The 19,957-nt window shown below is 38.4% G+C and overlaps 1 protein-coding gene across 19 annotated transcripts in view; it reads right to left on the bottom strand.

Annotated features, from left to right (window-relative positions):
• The window catches only part of SUSD1 (sushi domain containing 1), a 69,604-nt gene that overhangs the window by 27,131 nt on the left and 22,516 nt on the right, over nt 1-19,957 (bottom strand). For 18 of the 19 annotated variants that reach the window (XR_013958731.1, XR_013958732.1, XR_013958733.1 and 15 more), the window contains 6 exons: nt 19,089-19,183; nt 17,795-17,981; nt 7,097-7,190; nt 5,766-6,021; nt 3,640-3,679; nt 1,198-1,291 (listed from right to left, as the gene is read on the bottom strand). Coding sequence is in view for 14 of the 19 variants with exons in the window: in XM_080637499.1 (XP_080493625.1) it covers nt 1,198-1,291; nt 3,640-3,679; nt 5,766-6,021; nt 7,097-7,190; nt 17,795-17,981; nt 19,089-19,183 (766 nt within the window). In the remaining 5 variants the exon portion in view is untranslated. The remainder of the gene's footprint in view (nt 1-1,197; nt 1,292-3,639; nt 3,680-5,765; nt 6,022-7,096; nt 7,191-17,794; nt 17,982-19,088; nt 19,184-19,957) is intronic. The other variant, XR_013958735.1, reaches the window with a different exon arrangement.

Genomic DNA, 19,957 nt, shown 5'->3' with positions numbered 1-19,957 from the left:
TTAAAAGAAGACTGAAATGGAAGTTCAGTACCTAATTTTCTCTATACTCACTCACTAGTTTAGACTTACACATGAAACTTCTAGTACTGTCTATTATCTTAAATAGCTCTCCAATCACTGTGATGCTAATTCATGTTAAATCAATTGATGTTAAATCAATTAACTGATTTAACATCAATTAGCATCAAGTATTTCTATACCTCTGACACATTTTCACAAGAGAAACTGTAATAACTGAGGAGCCTTTCAGACCATGACAGCCCAGGGATACCCTTCCTCCTGCAATAAGCCCTCTGCCAGGTGTGCTGCTTTACACACAAAGGCAGTTAGTTAATGGTCCTTCTGCCTCAAATGTCAAAACTGAATCTGACAATGTTTTTCCAAAAAACTCAAAACAATCAAGACTGCAAGCTCAAGTTACCACTAAATCCTATTGTCAAGGCAACCCTGAGATCCCTCTCTTTCATTAGAAAAAGACAGACACCATCAAATCTTTAGTTTGGAATCTAGATTGTAAGAGCTGATTTGAAATTTAGACAACTACAGACAATCCAAATAATTCTACTTTCTCCAGCCCTGAAGAAGACTAGCTCTTTCTATTTCAGAATGCCAAATAAAAATCTTAACTGATCATTGTTCTATACTTCCCAGCTTCCAAGCTGCAAGATCCTGACCTTTCAAGGCACAGAAGACCACTCTCAGAGTGGACTTCGTATTAGAACAAAAAACGTATTTTAAAGTCAAAGACATACTTCATAGTCAAGAGATTTTACACATACAGACATTCACAGTTACTTATAGGCACATATTTGTCTTACTTTTGGAAAAAAGACAGTTAGAAAGTTACTGCATGAAGGATCACGAAACAAAAATAAATCAATCCATGTTCTAACATGTTTTTATTGTGTCCTTTATTGCGTTTTTATTGTGTCCAAGATCAACTGCTACTGAAAAACTGTCCTTTCAGGCCTTCTGAATAAAGTTAGGAAGACTAGAAATTGGCTCCTAATATATGAAGAGTACATCAGAGGGCATCAGTTTAAGCCATGGCAGTGTTCACACTACTCAAGGAACTTTTGATAATAGCTTCTAATATGATAATAGTTTCTAATAAACTTAAACCAAGCAGATTGGCAAGAAAAACATTTAAGCCTTGTGCAGGCGGACTATAAAATTTGAGTTAATAACAATACATACCGAGCTGCTGAGAATGTCAGAAACAGTATAAGGCAGACAGCAGCAACTGACCCTAATCCAACAGCAGTCATGTATTGCGGAGTCGGTGCTAAATCTGAAAGAAAATATCAAACAATTCAAACAAATACCAAATAGTGCAACTTCCGTCTGGTAACTGAGTCTGCTCAGAGCTACAGTACTCTTAACAAAACCCAGATGCTGGACTGACTGCTCAGTCAAGTAGTAATGGAGCTGACTATCTAGTAGCTACCATCCAGTTGAGGAAGTAGGATTAAATGCTGTATTTCTCAAAAGTAATTACACTTCTAACTATTCTACCCTAACTATTCTGTATTCTATAATTCTCCATTCCTCAGTTTCTTGTCTTTTCCTTTCTTTGCTTTTTCTTTTTTTTCAATTCAGATACTCGATGTCAACATTTTTCCCTCTCATCACTGGCAATTTCAGTCTAAATCACATTCCAAAGTGGTCTCTGGTGCCAGAAAATCCTAGTGCTTTATTAAATGGCTCAACACATCTCCTTCAAACTTTGTACAATCTAGCCATGACTTCTCCTCCCCATTCTTTTATTTATTTATATCTTTTTCCAAGTGACAGAATAGAAATAAACCTGACATCAACAGCTTTACCCAAGCCCATAATACCACAAGCCATGCAGGCATAGAACAGAAGGCTAACAGTGATTTGCTGTCAAAACCAGAATTACTCAGAAGTACTGTTACAGGTAACCTGAGAAGACAGGAACTCAATCAATCCTTTCCAGCCACCTCTATTCCATTTTCAGCATTAGTCAAAGGTTACCTATTCCTTACTGGGCTTCCCACAGACATCTAGGATGCTGGATCTTATTTCTGCAAGATTCCGTAACTCCACTTGCTGTTAAATCTTGCAAGCATAGGTATTTAATACTTTATCAAAAATTCAAATTCACAAAAGAACAGCATTTTTTCAGTGAAATTACTGCATATGCCCAAATAAGAATCTAAGCACCTGAATATCAGAAACGTAACTTCTGTTACTTGAATTGAGTTATTTTTTGGCTCATCGGAACATACAGGAACAAAACTGATTGGACATGCACCCAAAACACCCTCAACAATTGATCTGAAGCACAAAATGTCATACAAAGCCTTAAGGAAGACCTGACCAGCTTATCATGCTTCTCTAACACTGCTCAGTGAAGCAAGGCTTGTATCTGTGCAGCACCACACCTGTAAACTTACTGTAAGTACAATAAAATAAAGAATTTCAGACAAGGATCCGACAAGGAGACTATGCTCATCCTAAAGGCATGTTCAATTTTGGTAAAATTTATACTTGTCCTCGTATCACTGTAACACCAGTTTCCATACAGAAGTTATGCATCTCTAGAGCAGATGTCAGATGTCTATAAAAATGACACAATTATCTTCCCTAAACATTATTATGTATTTGGTGAAAAATCCTCAAAATGCATTTTACTTAACTGTGACAAAAGAAAAGTGTGCTTCTAACTAACAGCTTCCTACCACTGTCTATGATGATTTATCATACAATGTAGCTTTGTCTAGACACCATCTGAAACACGCTCATTTGGTTTAGATTTATGTACAGATTTTCCTTCCATACAATGTGAATTAAGAAATTCTCAAAGGATTCAGTTAGCCAAAAAAAACTCTCATCCTTTCCAGCTCCAGAATTACATTAGGCCAAGGACACTGTCTAGTATATTCAATACAAAGGCAAACAGATTTACAATAGAAAGCCAAAGGCCTGGTCTGGCCTGCTCCAGTCTTCTAATGGCCATTCTTTTAATCCCAAACCCAAAATCCACCTACACATAAGGCAGCCTCTGATGACGCTCTGTAAGCAGAAAAATGACAAATTCAGACGAGGATAGTTTTCTGTCTTTCCAGACCTCTTGCCTATACAGCTCTAGCAATAGTGCCCTGAAACCTAGGGAATCCTTTCACATAGCCAAGTCTCCACAACCACAAACTGCTTAAATTATATTCTAAATGTGGTGGTAAATGAACTAGGTAACAAGAATAAACAACAAAAGGCAACCTAGAAATAAAAACACAACTGTCACCAGATCAGTAATAGCAATAGTCAGACAAGAGTTTTGTGAACAGGGGAGGAGATGCACATCAAGCACTCCATGCACCACAACTCAGTCTCATTCCAAAGTACTGTCTCTGCACTGCCACTGCATTTCCAAGCTCCAATTTGCAAGTCTTCCAACTCAAAAGCACAATTTAGTTTTCAGGGACTCTAGTGGTGCCACTTCCTTTGTTAGGAGAGGCGAATGTTTGCATATTTTCTGTCACTAACCTTTCCAGTCCTCACAGTCAACCAACAATTAACGGTAAATTTAGAAACAGCCACAGCAATTATTAGATCAGGCTGTCAAGCACAGCCATGACAATTTCTGTTTTCTCATTGAAGGAAAAATTGACTTACTCTTAATTTGTGCCCAAATAGCACAGGACTGTGTTCTCACCTGAAAATGAAAGCATAAAAATCACTGTTTCTCATTAAAAGAATTTATTATCATTAACACCCTCTGCAAGAGCAGCCATCCACAACATACTGTATTTTATTGCTATCTGGAGTGGAATTTATTATTCTCCTGATAGCAGCCTCTATCTTGTCTGTAAAGATTATAAACTACAAAGACAGAATTAGAAATTGAGCTTTGATGAAAGGCTGGCTCTAGTCTCTGGATATTCCCAGTTATCTAAATTGGAGATAGAACCTCTCCTTCCACATCTGTACACTTGAAAGAGTTCTGCAGAAACAAGAAAACATTTTGCCAGGCATATACACTTTTCTCAGATGACTTTTTATTAGGCTAATTTTAGCAGGCTTTTCTCACAGTAGGAGTCACTTTGATTCCAATTTTCAAAAGAGCTCACAGCTTTTTTCCTGAAAAGACTGCATGTCATCTCCAGCTTTCACAGTCCTGCTTTTACTTCTGTTACAGGCATAAATTGTTTGATAAAAAAACCCTGATACTGAGATTGAACAAAAGCTATGCTAAAGAAATTATTCTTAAGTAAGTTTAAACTCCAAAGATGTTCTTTAGTTCTTGCCCTTCACTATAAGCCTGGACTCTCTGCACAGCATGGAATCTATAAAGTAATCACTGGAGATTAAAACAGGTAATCGATGGATTTGAGTTATTTAAGTAGTCCCTCATGGAGAAGGACACTTCCACACAAAGGTTTTCATGATAATGACAGTAAATTCTCATTTAAGAATTCAGTGCCAGGTTGGACAGAACCTTGGGTGACATGGTCTAGTATGAGGTATCCCTGCCCATGGCAGGAGGGTTGGAACTAGATGATCTTAAGGTATCTTTCCAACCCTAATCATTCTATGATTCTAGGATTTGTTCCCAAATCCTTCCCTGGTCTCTATTATTCCTGTATTCCAGTTGCCAAATTAATCAATATGAAAAATAGTAATTTCTATCATCTTCAAATTCCCATTATCTTCCAAACTGCTTCCTTGTATATTCCCAGTGATCTCCTCAGATGGTCTGACCAGCCTTTTAACACATCTTATTGTCCTGCACAACTGAAATATGCATTTTAAATCTTGAAAAATAAATACTGCCCAGCAGACACCTTTCTGAGGGCCTCCAAATCTCAGCAAGGGATAAATGAATGTGGACTCAATGGAAGGGAACAGCTTGTCTTAACTGTGTCCACAAAATTTTATCTGAACTGATTTTCCCACCCTTACCACAAAGAAAATATGTAAGGTATATTAAGAAATAATGGCAATAAAAAGTCACAACCAAGCCATGATTTTGGAGCATGTATGATACAAATTGTACCATTATCAGCATGAAGGGGTCTGGAGCCAGAAAGGACTCTGGAGGATGCCAGAAAATAAAAGTACAAAAATGATAACATTAGTTAGGAGTCTATGATACAGACACATTAGAAATGTGTCTGTATGTGAAATGTGTCAAATAGGAATATATTCACAAATAAAATACATTACAGAAATGCTGATTTCACATGTTATTAATAATTGAGGGCCAATTAAAGAGCAGAATTTTTTTAAAAAGCAGACGTCTAAATATTAACTTTTGAATCAAAATTCAGTTACTTAAGTAATCAGATTTTCAGAAATTCTCAAAACTCAACAACCCTTGATTTATAATTCTGAATTTCTTAACTCCTTAATACCTACAATCATACAAAATACAAGAGCACAAGAATTGAAGATAAACCAGTACTTTGAACCACAGGTTTAAGCTCCATTTCAAAGAAGCAGTGCTTGGAATCAAAGCTTTTTGGTATTTGCAATCCTAATATTTATGATGGCCCTTTATTTTTAGGTTTTTCCATTGTTTGCCTTTTGGCATTCAGAGTTGCTCCAACATTACAATGACATAAATATCTGTAAGGAATTACAAGTATTATTTAACGACCTTCAGATTTAATCTAATTCTGTCAACTAAGATCCCAGCAACATCATGAAAAAATTTAACACAAAGCTAACATCTTCGTCTTGTTCCCCCAGCAACATTTCATTCAACAGGTGTAAAGAAAAGGGTTTAAAACATGCATTACCTTATTCCACTCACTTATCACCCTTAAAAACACACAATACTCTTCTCCCAGCTTTAAAGGAGCATTATAGAACTTTCCGTAGTAATGTCTGTCTCCAAGAGAAACTGGCATGTTATCAGCAACATCCTTTGCCCGAAATTCAGCTGCCACATATCCTTTAACATCAGTGGTGTTACTAAAGAAAGTTGCAGCAGCAAAGGAGTCACAAATAAAGGTGCTCTGCAAATCCAGAGGAAGCACAATGACTTGATAAAAACTAGAGTGAAACAAAAAAAGGAAACATTAGCTCTCACTTCAATGTACTAATAATCATTCATTAATTCACAATGTCTTTTCACACATTTGTAGCATCTTTACTGCTTTTAATTGTCAATGTCCAATACAAATGATTTTTATACTAAAGTACTTCTCCGCGTGTGTTCCATCACATTTTAAACAAAAGCAATGCATGCACAGATCAGAGCTTGTTCTCCCGACATACACATTAACTCTACATGTTCATTCATGTTCAGAAGAACATCGAAACGAGTTATTGCAGGCTCTCTCTTGCTCCTCTCATCTAACGCGTAAGTTCATCTATGAAGCAATACATCATTTGCCTTCATAAATGAGCCCCAGAAACAAGATTTTTACTGTTTAAAGCAGGAGAGGACAGATACCATTTGTAAAAAAAATTATCAAATTTGTCTTCAGACATCTCTAAACAATGTTTTATCTATAGTATCCAACCATAGAAAGATTTAAGTACCAGGTTGTTACGCCAATCCTATCCTGAAATGTCATTAGCTTTCAAGTATTTTCTGCTCTAGTGAAATGTTAAGTTACAATTACCTTTTCCTTCTATCAACGACAGCACTTAGAAAGGTGTAAATCATATTTTGGCAGTAGTACACTAATATAAAACACTACTTCAGAATATGCATAAATACAGATATTGTTCATTTTCCCTGGCTCCTAGAAAAAACAAAAGTACTGCTGCATGAGTTTGCTGGAAAAGAAAATCACATGGGTAGAGCTGTGCTTGGATCCATCAATAAAAATCTACTGTGGTTTCACTGTGGATAAAGGTGAAAAAAAAAAAACCCACAAAAAAATCCACAAAACAAGAGTGAAAACACATAATTATAAAACACATAATTTTGCTCCAGAAAGCAGGGAAGAGTCTGAAACCAAATACTACTCTGCTAAGGGAAAAGAAAATGGGAGTTACAGGTTAAGTTTTCTCCCATTGCTAACAAAAATAACCTAACTCCCACAGAAAGTTTCAATATGTAAGTAACATGAATCTGCAGAATATTTTTTGAAAGGGTGAAGAGTCCACAGAGACAAACCTGATTGGTCCATTTTGATCTTCTGCTTTCCGAAGTCTGAGCAAGGGTGCAGAACCTGTTACTGCAACAAATTCTACATCTGGGAAAGGGGGATCTAGAAAATAAACAAATAACAGCGCTTCAGAGAGATTTTCGAAATACTTCAGCATGAGGGTTCCTAGCTATTTTTTCCCTCAAAACTTCCTATATTAACTGAGCCTCAAACCCCTGACAGCTGAAGTCTGCAGGCAACATGAATAGTCTGGTCAAGAAAAACACAGTGAAGACAAGCATGATGGCATGGCGGCCCTAACTCAACCCTCTGTACTGACATATGTATCTGCTAACGGGGAATAACAGAAATGCCCCAAAATGATGGTAGGCTATGGAGAACTGAGGCAGGAAATAGTTGGAAGAAGCAGTATCATTTATTAGACTAACTGAAATGATCAAGGAGAAGAAAAAGTTGAAACTCCAGGCACACAGCCCACTACAAGAAATAAAGAAGTATCTGTGTCAAATGCGCTTTCAAGAAAGCAACTTCCTTAGTTACTACCCACAGTCAGCTAGCAATATCCAGCGCCTTAAACTGGATTTCAATATAGATACAAAGCTCCAATTTGGTCTAGTGGAATTTGCATCAAGGCCAAAACGGAACTAACACTTCTGCCTCTGATTTCAATGGCAATGATGACAGCTGCACACTGATATGAAAATTACCACTATCAGCTTGGCAGCAAAAATGAAAAGAGCTTCAGTATGTACAACCAAGGGGGCAAGAGTGTGAAGCATGGATACTATCTACCCCAGAAGTCTAAAAGAACTAGCACAGATATTAACAGGTATGGCTAGGCTGTTTGAAAACCGGTCTATCAAGCTACTGATGTGGTATCTGACTAAAGAGTAACAAATGCAGTGCTTATGTACAAAAAACAAAGCTCCAGAGCACCATTAGAAAGAATGAACAATGTCATGGAGGCAAACAAAAGTAAATCAATTAAGATCTGCCAAAGCTAAGACACATCAGATAAAATGATGTTGAGACACATGGAGTTTTCAAACACCTGTAATACGGATTGCTGCACATATATATTGAAATATAGGAAATCATTAGTTCAGCAGGAGAAAAAGTGTTAAGTGGGTAAATAACTGGTAAATAGAGAACTGTCAAAATGCAGCATGTTGGAAGCAGAAGTACCGGGATGCAGGAAGGTTGCTAGAAGAGCTCCTCCAAGACTAAAGTAAGTACTAAGTCTGGCATTCTGCAAAATCATGGTGCAAAATCCCTGTGCATACAGATGAATTTTGCTGCTTAAACAATGTTAGTGCAAAACAAAAGCAGAATGGAGACATTATGCAAGAAGAGCTGAATCACCTTTACAGCTGTTTTGCAGAAATGGGATGAAATTCACCAGTATGAAGTACATAATGGGGAAGTAGTTAGGACTATAAATATATTCTATATATGCTCTCTATATATTCCTATATATTCTAAACTCCTTTGAGTAGCAGGAAGAGCATATCAGTACATCTCAGAATGAATGTTAATAACCAAAATGATCACACGGGAAAAAAAAAAAAAAAAAAACACAACAAAAAACCTGCTCTAAAAAGTACAAGAAACAAATTTCTCTAACACTAGAATAGTACACTAGAGGTTCAGAGGGCCCAAGTGTGTCATTTCACAGTCTCTGAAGTTCCAATCATCAGTTCAACAGAGCTAAGCGAAACCAGTGCAGAGGATGGCAAGAAAGATTCAAACAAAAGAGAAATTGTCATATATGAGGGAACCAAAACCTGGTCTTTGTACCCTATGAGAAATAAATTTGAAAGCCTACATGATCTTTGCTTTAAACAGGTAAAACACGGGAAAGGAACAACTTAAGCGCAGTATGCCCAAAATAAATGCAACAGTCTATATGAAGCATCCCTACCAAGAAAAACCCTACTTTGCCCTTGGCAAAAACAATCTTAAGAGAACCTCCTGAAAGCCTACCTATCCGACTGAATTGTTCTGGTAGTTGCCTTTAACAGGTTCTCTTCAAAAACATGCTTTAGGTGAACTACCCATAGTTCAATTCCTATAAAAAGCTAGGAACGTGTAAGATTGAAATCAGAGTAAGATTTATACCTAGCAAGGCCTTAATGTTCTACAGTGGCCTTCCCCTAGCAGAGACAGGCCAGAAAACTCTTTCAGATAGTTGTCAGAGTTAATGAAGTGTATTGCATTGCTGCCTGCAAGAACAGAAAATGGTATTTAATTCAGAGGGTCTTTTCAACACTTTTGCAACTGCAGATATTGAAAAATGTATAGTCAGTATTTCTATCAGAACAAAATGAACAAACAAATAATATTTGTCAGGCAACCTTTTTGTCCTTTGCACCTTGCAAACATAAGCAAATAGAACTTCAGAACTGTAAACCCTCCCTATAATTTCGGTCATTCCGCGCCACATACATTGCCAGTGGACAGTGTGAAAGGAAAATACATCTGTCCAGGTAGATTCATCTGCTACGTTTCTCCTATCTTCCTCTCCTTTGGCATCCAACACTAGCAGGAGACACTGTTATTAATTTGACTTGAGAATATTCCAATTTGTAAGAAAAACTTGGGAATTTCCTCTTTAATGCCAGACATTACAGGCACTGTATGCAACACTTTTGACTCCTTTTTTCCAGATAAGCACTGCAAGGGTGAACATAGGGCAAAAAGACTGCTGACTAAGTTAGCAACAATTTCATTTTTTTATTTTCTGTAATTTGATAGGAAAAATGCAGAACATGAAAATAAGCAGCCATCCAGCACTGTCAGTGTCAGTAAGTGGGCAAAAGAGAGCAAAACCTTACACCACACACTCACACAGAGTGCTCTTAAAGCTTGGAGTCTTTTGCCATTTTTAGTTGCTGGTAAGAAATACAAATTACTACAAATATCAAGCAAATACCAAAGGCAATCTGCCTCTTTTAGTAAGAAAAGTGAACAGACGAAATAAAAGAAAGAGTAAGAATAGATGAAAAGAATTAATTTAATTTTTGCTTCAGTGGCCAGAAAAGAAACTGAAGGAGCTATTCCCTACAGAGTATTTGGCCACTAAGAACTTTCAATAAAGCAGCTTTCCAGCAATTTAACATTTTTTTTTAAATGTCTGCTCTGAGGTCATCATAAGTTCCAGATTTAAAAATCCACATGGAAAAAATACTGTCTTAATATCATCTAGAAGAGTGGGAGGGAAAGGGGGAATGCTACAAAGAAGGTGTGTTTGCACTAGGTGAGCTGTAAGAAGAAAGCAAGATCCTCCAGTCTGTTCTACTGCTGTCTTTGTTAAAGGTTTTGGGATCTTTTAACTCCTCACCAGCAGAACAGACTAACATAACTGTAGCAGCATCAGGTAAATACAGAAGAACATAGAAAGAAATGCAAATATGTCCAAAGATAGTCCTACTCCAAGTACCTCCTTGTCATAGCAATGCTATGTTACTAACACCTGGACATTTCATATACCGGCTAGTCTTCCACAGTCAGAGTGCATTTGTTGAGTTTGTCTCTAAACATGAAGGCAGACAACAGGAAAGAAGGAACATGCCAGGAAGTTCATTGCAACAGCCCTGGGATACAGCGCATGCCTCAAAGCTGGAGGAAAAGCCAGCTTCACTGTAATCATGCCCTTCAGAAAAACCTAGCAGTTCCTTGTTTGCTACCGTAAAAGCAATGGAACAGCTACATTTCTTTCTTTAATCCTGGAAATGAACTGTTTATTTCTCATTTTAAATTCCTGTTTGTTGCCAATACGATTTACTGTGGCAGTCTGAAGACTTCACAGGCAAACTGCTGCAATACAAGGAACATGGGCAGTTCTGTGACATTCTCCAGTAGTGACAACAGGAATATTTAATGCCTTTCCTGTCATCTGACCACTTGTACAGCTCTGAACCTGTAACTCTGCGACAACACTACTTAGCTTTGAATACACAATGCATGCAAGAAAGGTTGTAAGTTTCCTATACACAGTAAGGAGAAAAATGAATGCACAGATCTATTTCTATCCTACCCTATATATTGATATGTACAAAACCTGTTAAACTGAATGATTTGTAGCTTATTAAATAAGGTGCCAGCTTGGTGCCAGCACAGCCCTCCTCACAGACTGCCTTCCTTATTTTGTGTTGATGATAAAGCTTTAAAAATACTAATAGAAATGAACCACAGAGTCCAAAATCAAATGACAACTCTTCCCAAGATCAGGGAAATCAAATCAAAGATTCCCCTTAAGGCCAAGTACTAGCTGAAGTAACACAGTTTCAGTGATAATAATTTCCTTCAAACAAGTGATTTTTTTTAATGGTTATTTCGGGACTTAATGACCAAAATACTGAATTTTAACCAACTAAGTAAAAACCAGTGCTGTAAAATAAAAACAAATTTTAAAAAATATATAGATACAGATAAAAAAGGTTCATATGCATTACTGTCTGAAGAGCCAATAAACTTTCCTGTACATATTAAGCACACTTGTTTTAACAAGAGTGAGAAGAGATTTTTAACTTGGAGAAAGACATTACTTAAAGAAGGGATGCAAGGAAGAAGTTTGAAAAAAACAAGACCACATCTAATACAAAATGACCATACAAACCTTCTTCTACGACTGGTCATCTCTGGAAATCTCACTCATGTGATTCCTTCTGCTGTGACCTTTGTTCTCCTGATCTGTGGCTGAACGTCACACCCTCCTGCTCCTCACAGGAAAGGTACAAATTCAGTGAGGGTGACAGCAAAACTGGGAAGGGAACCCAGTGCCCACTGCCATGCCACCAGCCAGGCACAACTCTGCTGGCTGTGCTGCTGCTTCGCCTCCTGCAGGGTTGGATCCTGCATTGTGTGACATTGAGATCTGCTTTGCAAAATGTCCTTTCCCTGGCTGGACAGGCCATGTGGCACTGGGATGAGCAGCTCTTCAGACACACAAAGGCAACTGACACAGCACTGGCCATGGGAGAGCAGGAAACTCTGCCCAGAGAACACACAGCAAGGGGCCTGTTCAGCTAAGAGGCATGAGGAAATGCACTTTTTCTTCCTTCTCATCTGTGAAACATCCACCCAAAAGCAAACAGTATGGAAATAAACTCAGTTCCTTGTCGTGGCAGGCTGGGGAAGAGTTTGCTGGTTGCAGCTTTCACGCTGACAGAGGCACTCACCGGCACTGCCTCTTTATTGCAGCAAGAGCTGCAGGACCTGCAGCTCCTATCCCAGCAATACTGGGCCAAGGAGCAAACCTGGGAGCAAGCTGCAGCAGGAAAGCCCACGCTGCACTGCTCCACACTGGGGTGGGCAGGATGTGGAGGCAAGCAGGCTGGTAAGATCCAGGACATGGGAACTGCAACAGCTGCCCAGCTGCTTTGCTCTCTCCTTGCTGAGGATCCAAATCCCACCTCTACTCGCCTGTGCCCAGAAACAACCAACTTCAAGGCTTCCTGAGTGACTTTTTAGAGCAAGGCAGAGCATGAACAGAAAGTATTTCCTTGCCTCCTCACAAAGCAGGTGGGGTACATGTTTTCACATGTGTTTAACTGCTTCAGTAAGCCTTGCTGTCTTACACAGGTAACACTGAAGTCAGTGAAAGGTAGCACTGTCAGCAGCTCAGCAAAACAGAAAGTGGAGCTGCAAGCAACTGAGCTTTAGTAAACTATTGGGATCTAAGTCCTGGGTTTGATGACTCCAAGCTGAGTTGTTGCAGCTGAAACACCTGAGGGAAGGGATGCCATCCAGAGGGACCTGGACAGGTTTGAGAAGTGGGCCCCTGCAAACCTCATGAAGTTTAACAAGGCCAAGGTGCAAGGCCCTGCACCTGGGTCAGGGCAACCCCTGGTACCAATACCGGCTGAGGGATGAGGACTTGGGGGTGTTTGTGGATGAGAGATTGGATATGAGCCTGCAATGTGGTCTTGCAGCCCATTAAGCCGACTGTATTTTGGGCTGCATACAAAGGAGCATGACCAGCAGGTCGAGGGAAGTAATTATCCCCCTCTATTCTGCTCTCGTGATACCTCACATAGATACTGAATTCAGCTCTGGAATCCTTAGTACAAGGAAGACATAGATCTGTTGGAGAGGGTCCAGAGATGGCCACAAAAGTGATCACAGGGCTGGAACACCTCTCATATCATGAAAGACTGAGAGAGTTGAGCTTTTTCAGCCTGGAGAAGAGAAGACTTTAGGGAGATCTTATTGTGGCCTTAAAAGGGGCTTATAAGGAAGATAGGGAGACGCTTCTTAGCAGGGCCTGTTACAAAAGGACAAGGGGTAATCGTTTTAAACTGAAAAAGGGGAGATTCAGACTAGGTATTAGAATAAATTTTTTATTATGAGGGCAATGAAACACTGGCACAGATTGTCCAGAGAGGTGGTAGATGCCCCATCCCTGGAAGCGTTTAAGGTCATGTTCACAGGGCTCTGAGCAACCTGGTCTATTTGAAGATGTCCCAGCTCTCGGTAGGGTGGACTGGACTAGATGACCTTTAAAGGTCCCCTCCAAGCCAAACCATTCTATCATTGTATCTTAAAAATGGAAATAGTAGCAGTGTGTAGTGTGACCTTTTTATATATAAATTCATTGCAGAAGAGAGTATACAATCCATCTTCTCCCCCATTAGTAGCCTATTTTTGCATTGTTTTTTTTGATTTTGTGTTTCATTCATTTTATTTAATGCTAATTACACTAACTAGTTGAGGACAACATCCAGGCTAAGGAAAATACATTACTATAGGTTTATAAAGGTCTGAAGCAATACTGAAGACCCCCTTCTTCACGCAGAGGGAAGACTAAAAAAGCAAAGAAGTATGTTCAGCATGTAAAGCATAGACTGTGCCACCTCTATCAATTGCTTTTTAAACATAATCATAGAGGTAATCAGAACAATCATTGACAAGTATTTATTAAAAATTCTCGTCATGAAACAGGTCAGAAAAATAACGGAGGCATGGATATGAACTTAAGTATCACGCATTTGAATAGTCTGCATAGGAATACGAAGTGTATGCAAGAACATACATATGAAAGTGTTAACAGGATTGGCAGCTAATTTTCTCTCTACAGTAAAAAAAAAATAAATAAACCAGGCTCAGGTTTTAATCACCTCATGTTCCCTATTACATAAATCAGAAACTCCCTTCTCTGCAGTACTGGTGCTTTGAAGCTGCACACTATCATGGACTGTCTCTTCGAAGGAACATGATGTGCTGTCAGAGTAACTCTCAGGCTAAGAGCTCTCCAACATACTTTCAGTTCCTCACTGCACAGTAATTTGTTTTGTCCCTCTTTGCCCAGACTTTAACGAAGTCCTTCTATGAAAGGATGAGTGTAAATCTTTTTCATCATACAAACAGCAGAACAATAACATCTTTTACGTTTGTGTGTACATCTATGAGCAGGCAAACAAATTAGTCATCCCAACCTGATCTGTAATGTAGTACGTTTTTCACATACTGAGATGAAAGTGCAGGGCTCCATAAGATTATACTCAGTACATGATAGAATTAATTCTTCTAATTCAAGTCACTTTCTAGACTCTTTGCTTGCAAGCCTACTTTCAGACTTATGTGTTCATAACAAGAGAGAGAGGATACACACACAAGTATGTGGCCTGCAGATATATCCTGCAGATATAAACAGATTCAAATATCAACAGTATTTTAAAACAGCTCAACTGAAGAAGTTTCTCTTATTTAGGATATTAGAAGCAAAAGCATTACATCTTTCTCTATTATTTGGTTTTTCAAACACTTGAAAGTGGTTTCAAAATTAAGTCTTTTTAAATTCATATGTGAAAACCTCTAACAAATGGTCTTCATAAAGGAAAAGGAACAGAGCCACGTGTAAGTAGAGTAATCCCAACAGAAATAATGAATGAAAAAGTACACCCACGAGGCACTCTCTTCCTTATTTGGAAACTGACACGAACTCTCTTGCTTAAAAGACAAGCTTGCTACCATCTTTTTACAACTACAGTATAATCACTGCCTAATCATTTTTCATAGTTGACTCAACATCTTATCTCAAGTAGACAGGTGCTGAGAGCTTGTCTAAAATAAGCTAAGACAACATAAAAGACTGTGCAAGATGCCTGTTACTGGAAGTATGAAAGGAGTAGAATTTCAATGATCCATGAAGCATTTGCTAGACTATACTTACCATCCACAAGCTGATGGGCAACATCAATTTTGTACTCAGCACAGAACTATTTTTAAGGGCTGCTACTTGCCAGGGATAAAAGCAGGCTTGTAAGTCCCATGCACTTGCTTTTTTTCTTTAGAAATACTATGGATATAACATATCCTCATTCAAAGGAGATATAAACATAGATACAGATATTCAGCATATAGAAGTGCCTTTCTTAACATGCATTTTCAAATCCTCCTTTTTGAAAAAAGGCCCAGACTTGTGGCTAACATTTACATGCTTACTGTATTCTGCAGCACTCTTTAATATGACTATCCTTGTCAGGAAATTAAGTCTATTAGGCAGTGTTCATCCAACTGCCTGGGACATGCCTCTTTACAGCAGTTCAAACTCTACAGTCAAGATTTCCTGAAGTCTCAAAATGTGGGAAGCATGTGGAAGACAAGGAGCCACAACATCTGGATTTGCCCCCAGATGGGGAAATAGACCAACTGATGGTACATTTGTTAAAGGATGCTGTATGAAACCTTGGGCAACAAACGAGGCCGCCTCCAGTACATTAACAGTAAAACACTTCTGTAACTCTCGGGTTCCTTAGAGCCTCTTTGCTTAAGGAATATCTTACACTTATACAGTACCATTTAGGCAGAAACCCAACAGAGCCAAAAAATACTCTTCAGACTGAAGGTGGCAGCTGAGATCATTCCACCCACCATGGAAACACAACCATCTGGTATAACAACATACATGATTACAAAATAATTGGACAAATGAAGAAGCAAATTATACACCTACTCTAAAATTATAACTAGTTTTATATAAATAAAGTTGCTTGTATAGATAATGCAATTCATAAAACATAAGGCACAGAAGTCAAAGGGACACTGCCAGAAGAATTATATTAACTGTATCATTTTCATCTCAGATAAACTGAAATAGCAACAAATTCAACACTTTTGAAAACTCTCATTATTTGGTGAGCTTTGCAGCATGATCACTACTGGCTTTCTAATTTTCACTCAATTTCAACCACATAAAAAAAAAAGACCTACTTTTATTTTTTGGCTTCTATTAAAAAAAACACAATATGTATTGTCTGCATGACAAGTTTTGGATGAAGACTCCTAATGACAGAACAACACCTACCTTTTATTGCTTATTGAAAAAACTACCTACCAGATACAAAATGGCTTGCATAGCAAGATCCTCTAAGTGACCTAACTTTTACGTGAAGACCTTCTCTGGGGCTATGCATGTGCATTTGTTAAGCACTATGTCAGCAGAGAGGGAAACATGCCAGCTGCACGAATACCACTTCACACAGCACCTGCTGCAAAGTGTTCTCTAGAGCTCTGCTGAGTAAGTGACATGATGCAATCCTGCAGAGTTTAGGAAATATTACAGGATGAAAGAGTAAAGAGCTATGTCTTTACTCTGAGTATGTATTCAAAAATTACCTCAGTCAACCAAATTCTGAGACAGCTTATTAGCTTATACAAAGCTACATGTATTCATGAACTCATGGATGCTACTTCTGAATGACAGCAAGTCAACTCCCAAAACCTAATTACATAATTTCATTGCCAAATCCCCACAAAACCCTCAGGTCATTGCATATGCTAAACAGTAGCTTTAAGAAACTTAAAGATGTTTAAAGGGATGTACTGCCTTTCATGAAACTTAAGAACATTACATTTATTGTTAAAAATATGGTCACTTATACATTTCAAAACCATCACAATCCCGTGGTGGGTGGACTTCATAATCAATCAAAGAGAACTGGTTCCATCTAGTGGCTGATCAGATTTACATACTTTCAGAGAACTTTCATGTTTCTTGCCCATTCCAATTTGTGGCCCCAACACAAGGAATGATACTAGCACCAAACACTGCACTTCACAACCTAATACAAAAAATCTGACAGCACTGGGATTTTGCAAAACTGTTCTAAACAAAAAAATGAGCTAAAAAATGACACACAGTTTTTATTGTAGCATTTCAGTGCCATAAGAATATCCTGCTAAATAGTGAAGCTGAGACTCTCCCTACAGAATGGTATTTGCTCAAATGCCTTTCATGTTTTGTACTCTACCAATTAAAGATTAAGGTACCTGTCTGAGGTACTTGCAGGACTCTATGCACTTTGGATCCTTGAAGACTTTAATTATAATCTGTTGTTTAAAATACCCATAGGAAGTGTAGTTGTGCTAGTATCTCCACAGTGGAAAGAACTTCAACTGAAAAAGTGACTTAGCCTCTAATATGACAGCTCCTCTAGATACCAATCTTCTGTCTAACCCACCAACCATCTTTATCCCTGCTGTGCCAAACACCCCACCCTCATTTCTCTCCCTCTTCTGCTGCTGGACTATCAACAATATGAAATCTGTGAAAACAAACAGCAATGAAAATTTTGAGCATGGAAAGAGCACTTTAACAACCCACCATACAACACTTAAGTCAATCATGCTGTTTCACTTGAGTCTCTCAGACCCAGTAGGAGTAGGTGCTTTTATAAACACATAAAATAAATGCCAGGACTTACCTGTGATTTGTGTTGTCAAGGAAACAAGCAATGAAAAATTCAAAGCTGCCATGGAAATATTAACAGAGTAATTGGTGCCTGGCTGCAAATCAAAACAAACTTCTGGAGCTTGCTTGTGTGTAGTAAGGTCGAAGATCATTTCATGAAAGAACTCTTTCTGATACCAACGCTGGCCTTGCACATGAAACTGTAATCAAACAATCACAGCATGGAAATTGCAATGTTTCAATAAATCACTTGCATTCAGTCATGTCGTGCTCTAAATTAGAAGAAAGAGCAGAAAAACACGCCACTGCATAGAGACTGCAAAAAATGTTGCCACTGACGGTTACTCGAATTCAAATGCTTCCAAAATTTGACAGGAATTGCACTCCCTCTTGACCATCTCTGACATTGTCCTAGTTCTTTCACTTCTTCTTCTCCTAGTCTAGCCTCTTTTTTATTGCAATGTGGTTTCCTCTAAGTCTGGATTTCCTGCTAACATGCAGGCTTCCAGTAATAGTGTATTTTCACTACTGTACACCCAAATGGTGCAAAGTAAGCTCACATGAACACCTTGTCTGACCCTAACGACAAGTCAGAATCAAGTCATTCTGACCTATGTCAAAATGCTAAATACCCTCTCCAGGATCTGCTTACAGACAGCTCTGTCTCCAGGCAAATTTACAGACATGGGGTTGGGGTTTTTTTGTTTCAGTTGGATTTTGTGTGTATTTGTTTTGTAGTTGATGTTCCAAATGATCATGAAATTATTAACTTAAGACCTCTCATGACTATTACTGTTAATGAAAAATAAAATGCCTGCTGTATTTTAATAATGTGTTAATTTTCCTCTAAATAGATCCTGTGCTTCTAGATTATCTCTGAGCACCTCTTAGCACAGATATCTGGGACAACAGCAGATGGTCAAGAGTCCTGGCAGAGACAGCTCATGTAGAAATGCCCTCCTGGGACGAGAGAAGATTGAAGACTTGTCACCAGGCAGAGTGGACTGTCCCTGTCGAACTGGAATAAAGCTGTCTGTGGCCTGAACATGACAAAGGTGAAAGTACACACAGGAAGGGCAAAATAGAGTAGAACAGGGGGAACAAAATAAAGAAATAGGAGAGTACAAAAGAGGATAGTGGTTTCTTTCTTTGCTGCAGGTTGTTGTGCAAGCTTACTCCCTGAGGTTTTATGAGACATTATTAGAATGAGGAACACTGCTAGCGGTGAGTGTCTGAAAAATTTTTTCACATAGGTAAAAAATCGCTACAAATTGTTTTCTAGATTCAAAATACAGATTGTCACTTACCGAGTATCTGTCTTCCACATCAGTCCCCCTGACATTTCTCTTCCATTTCAAGCAGGTATCATTAAAAATTAGTACATTATTGAAAGCTTCCTTTACTGTAAAGACAATAAAAAATGGGAGCAATTTCTTACAAATACTTCACCTCTTCAACTTAGTTGAATATGAGTAGCTGAAAATTAAAAAAAAAATTAAAAAAAAAGGGGGGAGGGGGGCTATTTTAATTCTGAGAAGGAGGTAGAATCTGGTTTCTTTTTGACTGAACAAACAGAGCAAATAAAGCACAAACATTTTCCAGGGAAACTGGCTTTTGGAAAACCCAAGCATGCTATTCAGGAAATCAAGGTATGACTTATTTGTCCAGATTTAGAGAGGTTATAATGACAGAATGTTCCAGGGGTTCGGACCCTCTGATGCAAGTAAAGTTATCATAGAACAATCTGTAACAGCTGATGCCCTTTAGGAAAAAGCATGTGAAAAAGAAGAAGGCATTTTTGTGGATTCCAAAGGCAATTATTTCTCAAGGTCTGTTCATCAGAATTAATATGTCAGACAGCAAGATTAAAGTTTCCATGACCAAAATGCTACAGAAACCTGCTATTAGAACATGTTTTCTCTACAATTACTGAAAAATTGCCAGAACACTGCTCATCACTGCTAAACATAGGAACATTATCTATAATGCACACATTTAGATTACTATCACACAGCTCAGCAACAGGGAATTCTCCCATAGGCAGACACTCAGTTTTCAAGACAAGGAACAGAAACCAATAAGCATTGTACCATGCCTGAAATTCCAGCATGTAGCCAAGAATGCCACTGCACCAATCCTGCCACAGCCGGAAGACAAATCCTGAAGAAGTGAATTT

The sequence above is a fragment of the Psittacula echo genome, assembly GCF_963264785.1.
Source record: "Psittacula echo genome assembly, chromosome: Z".
Classification (NCBI taxonomy): Eukaryota; Metazoa; Chordata; class Aves; order Psittaciformes; family Psittacidae; genus Psittacula; species Psittacula echo.
This window is presented reverse-complemented; position numbering and strand designations above follow the sequence as displayed.